The following is a 9,358-nucleotide window of genomic DNA, read 5'->3' as shown; positions in this document are numbered from 1 at the left end:
TGCCGCTCATCAACTAATCATCCTCCACTTTGCTTAATCTGCGCTTTAATTGAAGTGATGTTCTCCTGAATGGGGAGCGAGGTGGAGCGTTGAGCAGAACCGGGTATCAGACCGTCGCCAGACAGCCATCAGCAGTAAGAGGTGAAAAGCATTTAACATCCCATCTGTTTCATTTCCAGGGCAGGTTCAGATATTCAGTTCTTTAAAAAACTGAAGCCTAAAGCTGATCGGTCCAAAGTGTGCTGAGTTCATGGTCCATGATGACTGTGGGACAGTTCACTGTCCGTGGTGAGTTCACTGTCCATGGTAACTGTGGGACAGTTCACTGTCCGTGGTGAGTTCACTGTCCATGGTAACTGTGGGACAGTTCACTGTCCGTGGTGAGTTCACTGTCCATGGTAACTGTGGGACAGTTCACTGTCCGTGGTGAGTTCACTGTCCGTGGTGAGTTCACTGTCCGTGGTAACTGTGGGACAGTTCACTGTCTGTGGTGAGTTCACTGTCCGTGGTGAGTTCACTGTCCGTGGTGACTGTGGGACAGTTCACTGTCTGTGGTGACTGTGGGACAGTTCACTGTCTGTGGTGAGTTCACTGTCCGTGGTGAGTTCACTGTCCGTGGTAACTGTGGGACAGTTCACTGTCTGTGGTGAGTTCACTGTCCGTGGTAACTGTGGGACAGTTCACTGTCCGTGGTGAGTTCACTGTCCGTGGTAACTGTGGGACAGTTCACTGTCTGTGGTGAGTTCACTGTCCGTGGTAACTGTGGGACAGTTCACTGTCTGTGGTGAGTTCACTGTCCGTGGTAACTGTGGGACAGTTCACTGTCCGTGGTGAGTTCACTGTCCGTGGTGAGTTCACTGTCCGTGGTAACTGTGGGACAGTTCACTGTCCGTGGTGAGTTCACTGTCCGTGGTAACTGTGGGACAGTTCACTGTCTGTGGTGAGTTCACTGTCCATGGTAACTGTGGGACAGTTCAATGTCCGTGGTGAGTTCACTGTCAATTTCATTTAAATTTTATTTATATAGAGCCAATTCATGAAACATGTCATCTCAAGACTCTTTACAAAGTGAAATTTAATCAGATTACACAGATTGGTCAATAATGTCCTATATAAGGGAACCAGTTCTCTGTCCATGGTGAGTTAACTGTCCATGGTAACTGTGGGAGAGCTCACTATTGTTTGTGTTGCATTCAGTGTCAGTGGTAACTGTGGGACATTTTACCATTGTCTCCATCCAGGGGAGAACCAGACCAGCTCTGAGGTGGTGGTAAAGTCTACGGAATAAGAAACATAGAACATTACAGCGTTGGTTACAGCAATAGCTCCTCCAGATGCTTTGCCTTGAGAAGAGACCGGGGAACGCCAGGCCAGACGGAAAACAGAGCCAACATGAAGGTAAAAGTATAAATGACAACAATGCAAAATTGGAGAATAGTAGGAAAATTCGGCAGAGTGAGGTCTTAATGTCCTCCTGCAGCCAGTTGCAGCTCAGGAACATTAGGAAGATACGTATAATTCTGATAGTAAAGAATTACAATAGTCCAGCCTTAAAGTAACAAATGCATGGACTAGTTTTTCAGCATCACTCCTGGACAGAATGTTTCTAATTTTGGCGATATTCCTGAGGTGAAAAAAGGAAACTCTGGAAACCTGTTTAATATGGGATTTAAATGACATGTCTTGGTCAAAAATAACACCAAGATTTTTAACTTTATTACCAGAGGCCAGGTTAATGCCACCCAGATTAAGTGATTGGTTAAGAAGTTTATTTTTTTAAAGCTAGTGTCAGTGATTTTTCCAGAATTTCCCCCAAGTCACTTTCTGAATTACTTCGCAAGCACAAGACTCTTCCGCTCCTCAGGGAGATCACGTGAAAAATCTCCTAAATCCTCTCTGGTCTCATTTTCTTTCTACTGAGATCTTCCTTTTCTTCTCATAAACATGAACGTGGTTCACTTCTAGCGACTGTCAGCCATGTTCAAAGTCTACGGTGAGAGCAGCAGAGCTACAGTGAACGGCTAACACTGAAGCTAACCGCTAAGCTAACTGGATGCATAAACCACTGAGCTATATAATACACTGGAGTGCTGATTTTGCCGAAAAACTGAAGTCACTGGCCGCCATCTTGCTCCTCCCTACTCTCACAGAATCCCACAGGATTTGGTTGCAACAACAAGCAGTTTTCTGGCTGTGTGAAAACGTTTCACAGGTAATTCTACAGTCAGTGGATGTACTAACACTATCAACTACTAGAAAATTAGGTGCTGAAATATTTTACATGTTATTCATATTAGATATATATTCAATTCAATTCAATTCAATTCAATTCAATTCAATTTTAGCGCCAAATCATGAAACATGTCATCTCAAGGCACTTTACAAAGTCAAGTTCAATCATATTATACAGATTGGGTCAGATTATACAGATTGGTCAAAAATGTCCTATATAAGGAAACCAGGTGATTGCATCAAAGTCCCGACAAGCAGCATTCATTTATTATTTTCAGGATGGAAAGACGATTTTGCCCAGTAGAACAAAAAGTGCTTCTGAACAGGATTACCAGCTATGGCTTTAAGGACTCTGGTCCAAAGCGTCGTATTAAATCTTTTTATAGGTGCTTAAATTGGATTCTTTAACAACATGATGGTCTGGTGACATCATGTGACTAACATTTCAAGCCGTTTTCCATAAAACAATATTTAAATATTTGGGTGACGTCAATGAAACTGGAGTCCTCTGATTGGTTGTCCAGCAGCAAATCAGAGCGCCTTAAACTGTCTGTTTTATTGGCCCTGGGGAAATATTCCTGTGTGTAAACACAATTTACTGATCAGTTAAATCAATATTTGACAACATTAATCATCTTTGATGCTCATAATTAATCTTCATCTTCATAAGAGAACGAACAGCCTGAAAACTGAGCAAAAAATTAGAAAAACAAAAATATACTGCCTTTAAAATTTTTAAGAGTAAAAACTGATTATGTCTCCATCCAATTTTTAAAGGAATTCTCAAATGGCTGAAATAGAAAATAACTTCGAATATATCAACAGAGATTGACAATTCAAAACTGAACTAAAATGACAGGAAATAAAACCACATTAATTAGATAAAAAAACTGAATTATTTCAAATTTTAATTTTGATATATATATATATATATATATATATATATATATATATATATATATATATATATATATATATATATATTTGGATCAAGACATTTAAGTAAAAATAGTTCAGGAATATTTTTAAATGAAATAAAATTAAACGAAATACGAGCAAAAAAATGAAACTAAAAAAATCCAAACAAAAGAAGTAATTGATGTGAATCTCTTCTCCAGCAGCTCCAGGCCAAAGGTCAGACGTGTTAAAGTGGTTTGATGTGGCCGACCACCCCCCCACACACACACACACACACACACACACACACACACTTCAGCCGCTGCTCGTCTTCTTTAATCCTCCATCTGCTGCTTCCTCACAAACATGAGGAAAAATGTAGCCGAGACACAAAGATCCAAGAAAAAAAATTATAAAATAAATTAAACTGTTCAGTTAGATTCAGCTGCCGCTAAATGATGAATAACCCGGAGAGACTGAGGTTATAAAGGTGGGATCAGAATGATGATTTATAATATAAAAAACAATCAGCTTTAATCTGCCTTAAATTAGAATACAAAATTCAGTATATTATTATTATTATTATTATTATTATTATTATTATTATTATTATTATTATTATTATTATTATTATTATTATTATTGATAATAATAATAATAATCTTCACTAACAAACACAATTCAATGTAGTTTTTACATAAAAAACTGAAACGCATCTGATCTTCGGAAAACGGTCCAAAAATCTTTTTTCTTTCAGTTTCCAGAATTAATTGAACTAAAATATAATTTTCCTCACAGTCCGCGAATAGTGATCATAAAAAAAGAAGAAACAGCGCAAATAAAACCAACAGGAAAACGGCCCTAAAATAAAATGTTAGTTTTCTCCAAATAACAGATAAAATAAATGGGAAATAAAAATCTGCTCCTGGAGGTTCTGGCGGTTTTTAGTTCGTTCACCTGAACCTTCCTCAGCCTCCTCTTCCTCAGGAGAATAAAGAAATGAAAACGGCTCCAACAGCAGCTCTCAGCGGACCTATTTGTCACAGCAAATTAGAGGGGGCCCTCAGCAGCCCACTCACAAACACGCACACACCCGCACCCACGCCCACGTCGTGCGTGAGAGGTTCCACGGCAACTCTGCGGAGCGCACCGCGGCTCCTCCCCGACTCCAGGCTTCTCTGCTCGGTCGGAGCTCCTGCAGCTGCTCCTTTAGTCAGTCCTGGCGCGTCCATGTGAGCGTGCGCAGTTGAGCCCAAACTGCCCCCCCCCCCCTTCTTTTCTCATCGCGGTCACGTGGCTGTGGAAAAGTGTCCCATTAATGAAGCTCCTCTCTGTCAGCGCCGTCAGCCGCAGGAGGAGCCGCGCACGGAGCTGAGCACGGAGCAGAGAGGGGGACATGGAGGAGGAGACAGCCGCGTAGCGCAGCGCAGCAGCGGGCAGAGAGAGGACGAACCCCCGCGCAGCACCTGTTGCTGAGCCACAGGGAGGAGCTGAGGACGACAGAAGAGCGGCAGGATATCTTTAAATCAACTTTCTACTCAACTTCCACTTGGAGTTTGGCTTCCAGCCTCAAACGGAACCATGCGCACCAACCTGCAGCCCAGTTCGCTGCTGTGCGTAAAGACGCAGTGAGGAGCTGCGGGAGTTTGTAAAACTTTGGAGAGACTGAGACTGAAGTGATTCCGGCCCGTTTCGGTTCAGCTCGGCTCGGAAGGATGCCTCGGCCCGGGAGGAACACCTACAGCGACCAGAAACCTCCGTACTCCTACATCTCCCTGACGGCCATGGCCATCCAGAGCTGCCCGGAGAAGATGCTGCCGCTCAGTGAGATCTACAAGTTCATCATGGACCGCTTCCCCTACTACCGGGAGAACACGCAGCGCTGGCAGAACTCCCTGCGCCACAACCTCTCCTTCAACGACTGCTTCATCAAGATTCCCCGCAGGCCGGACCAACCCGGGAAGGGCAGCTTCTGGGCCCTGCACCCCAACTGCGGAGACATGTTCGAGAACGGCAGCTTTCTGCGGCGCAGGAAGCGCTTTAAGGTGGGCGGCGTGCAGGTGACGGACCCGCTGGGCCCCAGCAAGCCGCAGGACGCCGCGCACTACCTGCAGCAGCAGGCCAAGCTGCGGCTGAGCGCGCTGCATGCCGCCGCGCACCTCCCGCAGGTCCCGGCCGGGTACAGCCTGAGCTCCGTCACGCAGCCGTCCGGCTTCAAGCACCCGTTCGCCATCGAGAACATCATCGCCAGAGAGTACAAGGTTCCGGGCGGACTGGCTGCCTTCCCCACCGCCGGGTATCCGCTGCACAACCAGCTGACCCCGGCCTGGCCGCACATGTACGGCCCGGGCGTGATGGACCCCGCGGCCCCCATCTCCATGGCCCCCGGGGACTACTCCGCTTACGGCATGCCGCTGAAGACGCTCTGCCACGGCGGCCAGACTCTGCCCGCCATCCCGGTGCCCATCAAACCCGCACCCGGCCTGCCCGCGCACATCCCGGCCTTCCTGGCCCATTCCCCGCGCTCCCTGAGCCCGACCTCCCCCCACACAGCCACCGGCCAGAGCAGCCCGGCCGCCCCCGCAGAGGCGCTGCAGTCGGCGGTGGCGGTGCACTGAGCGCCCCGCAGGACGCGCGGAGCGTGGAGAGCTGTGAGACATTTGACCGGCCCGGTTCTGAGCTGAAGGTTCGGTGGATCCTGCAGAGACGTGAAGCTGAAGGAAACTCATGACTCAAACCCAACTTGATACGTTTGTCTCACTTTGTCAGAACTGAAGAGGAAAGTTTCGATAAACCAAATATTTCAGTTTGTCTCTAATAACTGATGAGGAGAAAAACTGGATCAGAACCGTTCATCCAACCAGAACCGTCGATGGACCGTCTGTGAAGCACTTTCTAAGGCCTCGCTCTTCTTGTCTGTGTCTGCATGCTGCTGTGAATCCTGGTTCTGGTCCATCAGAACGCATGAAGGCTGAACGCCGCGTCTCTGCTTCTGTTCTCATCTTTTATCAAACTCATCCGCTGTGGAAAAAATTTAAAAGCATATTTAAAAAGTTTTATTTATTTCTGTCTCCTGCTGCTTTTTTGATAATCCTTATTTTCTTTTCTATTTGCTGCAAATGCCGAACCATAAAAAACTAAAGAACAATTTTGCTGTTTTTATTAAATTGATTTTTAGGCAGATAGATAAAATTGACCGATAATTAATTCAGGTAATAAATGAGTAAAAACGGACCAACAGAAAATAGAAAGTGATTTCAGAACCACATGAAACCTGGTCTGCGTGTTTCTGCTGAGCAGGTAGAGGAGCCGCGAGAAGCTCACCTGTGGACAGGTGAGCTTCTCGCGGCTCTCCTGGCCGGCGCAACAACCAGCCGCTCAGTTCAAACCGTTTTCATTCACATTTAAACTTCTCCTGGTAATTTAGGCGAAAATAAAAATTATTTGATGCTTTATTGAGTCGCAGTTTCAGTTTTCAGCGGTTTTCATTTTTATGGTAAAAGAAAATCAGAAGTTTGAACATTTTTGTGAATCAGGATAATTTTAACCTGACGGTCATCGCGTTCTGAGCTCACTTCCATTTATTAATTTAAGCTTTTGGTTCTTTGTTACTTTATGTTCTGTAAAAAATAGAATATGTATTTTTTTCCTTTGTGTTTAATTTGATTTGATCCCAAAATGTTTGTGGAAGAAACAATTATTCAAATTTATGTTTTCATGACCGACATAATATAATATTTGTTTCCACAAATAAATAAAAAAACGTCTTTTTGCGATAAATGTGTTTATTTTTAGGTAAATAAAACACACACACACACACACACACACACACACTGGTATTTATAATTTTTTTGAAATGTCGCAAAAAAATTATTCTGCAAATAAAAAAATACATTTTAGCTAAAAAAAATATATTCGCATAAATCACTGATATTATCAGGTTATTACAACAGTTTATTCTGTATTAAATGTAGTAATAATGAATTAAGTCATAATGTTGCAGAGAAATCATCCCACAGGTTTATTTTCCTCGCTTCGGTTTGTTCTGGACCCAGATTGTTCTGGATCGTTCTGATTTATGCATGTTTAGAGGAGAGCTCGGCTGCTGATTTAAATCAGAACTCAGATCCGGGTTTTATGGAGGAGAACCTGTTTCCTGATGGTTCTGGCAGAATTTCCTAAATATTTCCAAACTCCAGGAACAGCACGGACCGTCCTCTGGTCCTCTGAGGCGGATGCTGATACGGCGGCTACCTGATGTTTGGACACGGAGGTCCGATCCAGTCGGCCGGACGCAGAACATTCCTCCTGAGGAACCGATCTGATCCCGGCTCTGGTCTCCTGGCACACCTGCTGAAGAACTTCAGAACATTGTCAGAAGGTCAGGCTGCTGAAGCTTCACTCAGTCTCTCAGGAGGAACCAGTAAGAAACTGAAAAATCCAGTTAGACAGAAAATTGCAGCGTTCAGGTTAATAGAAGGGAACCAAAGTCATGGAGTTGCTGTTTAACCTTCGTCTTAAAGAAGTGAGTGTGTGAGCTGCTGGAGAAAAACGCTTCACAGCTTCATAAATATATCTGACTATAATATATAAGTTAAGTAAAAAAAAAAACAAAGAGATGTTTGTGAAAGTGGCGAGGACTTTTCTGGATCACCGTGAGAACGTGACCTCCTGGCTGACTGTGTGGAAGTGGGCGTGGTCAGCCCTGCAACACCTGAGCAAGGCAGCAATTAACCGAGTCTGTGTAAAGAGAAAACAACTAACTACGTATTAACGGTTAGAGCGGGCCCACCACTGTGGGGAACGTGGTAGAACACTACGGATCCAATCAGCATGGTTCTAATAAACCCACATTAGACATTAAATCAACCCCAGAACCACAGAGAACCTGAAGAACAGCTCTAGAACCGCTGGTCCTCTGGAAAGAGCTTCTCGCCACCAAACATTTGGACACGGACTGGATCATGTGAGCAGAACTTACTTCTGGGTTCTTCTGGCACAAAACAACATTTTTAAGTTCAAACATTTATTATTTTGAGATTTCCTTATTTTTTATGTAAAGTCAACCTATTACGTTCTACAGTGTCCTCTCCAGTGTTTCTCCATTTGGACCCGCCTGGTGCTGGACTTGATGTAAGAACCAGGAGATCAAATGTCTGGAGCCGGTCCGTTCACTGAAACCAGAACCTTCAAATGGTTCGCAGTCACCCCCCGTATCTGAAAGGTTTATTAAAAAGTAAGAGATAAAAACAGCAGAAAGACCTGAAGCAGGTCTGTTAACGAACATGCTAACGAGTTCGTTAACATGTCCGTTAACGAGGTTCTCAGCAGAGCTTTTCTTGGTCTCATTTGGACCCTCTGCAGAGTTCTGGTTGTCCTCAGAACCTGGAATCTCTTCTTCAGTCTAAATAAGGAACATCTCTGCTCAAGCTCGGAACCAGCCGACACAAAGCAGTAACCAGGATGGATCGTTCATTCTTGGTTCTTGGTTTCACAGAAAGGGAACATAAAGCGTGTCTAACTTCAGTTTGGAGCAGAACTTTCTGCAGCTGCTGCTCAGCTCTGAGCAGATGATCAGTGATCCGGTTCCATGACGGTCAGCAGCGACGGAGGAGCAGCAGAACCTCTCAGGCTGACCGGGTGTCTGTGAAGGGCCGTTAACACAATCAGCCCCGTTAAAGCTGAGGGCTCTTTGAGAGCGTTGCTGAGAGACGGGGACCGTCCCCACAACAATGTGGACACCCCCACCCACCCAGGACCACCCCCACCCTCCTGGTGACCACACAAGTTACAGCAGGAACGTTGGAGCAGAAATCTCAGCTTCCCTGACGCTCCGCTTCCAACGAGCCCAGAAAAGGAGACAAACAGAGAACCCAGAGCAGAACTTCTGGTTCTGGACCGCTCCATCTTCCTCAGGACTCGGCCCAGACCCGGAGCTGTGCACCTCCCAGTCTAAGCTTCATGACCTCCCAGAGAAAGTTCAGGGCTGGCTAAATATTCACACCTGAGCTGCATGTTGACCTGTCCACCGCAAACAACCATTTTTCATGTGACGGACCACAGAATGGATATATATATATATATATATATATATATATATATATATATATATATATATATATATATATATATATATAATCATCAGGGGTGGTTCTAGACAGGGGCCAACAGGGGCCCATGCCCCTGTAGAAATGGCCCTGGCCCCTGTACTAAAAGCATGATGTTAAAT

At 44.8% G+C, this 9,358-nt stretch overlaps 1 protein-coding gene across 1 annotated transcript; it reads left to right on the top strand.

Moving 5' to 3' along the window:
• The first annotated feature begins 3,834 nt into the window (after positions 1-3,834).
• LOC105919405 (forkhead box protein B1) lies at positions 3,835-6,818 on the top strand. Its single transcript, XM_012854713.3, has one exon. The coding sequence runs from the start codon at positions 4,845-4,847 to the stop codon at positions 5,745-5,747; it is 903 nt and encodes a 300-aa protein (XP_012710167.1). The 5' UTR covers positions 3,835-4,844; the 3' UTR covers positions 5,748-6,818.
• The last annotated feature ends 2,540 nt before the right edge of the window (positions 6,819-9,358 follow it).

This window comes from Fundulus heteroclitus, chromosome 4 (assembly GCF_011125445.2).
Source record: "Fundulus heteroclitus isolate FHET01 chromosome 4, MU-UCD_Fhet_4.1, whole genome shotgun sequence".
Classification (NCBI taxonomy): Eukaryota; Metazoa; Chordata; class Actinopteri; order Cyprinodontiformes; family Fundulidae; genus Fundulus; species Fundulus heteroclitus.
Note: the sequence above shows the minus strand (reverse complement) of the source record. Positions and strands in the feature narration are given on the sequence as shown.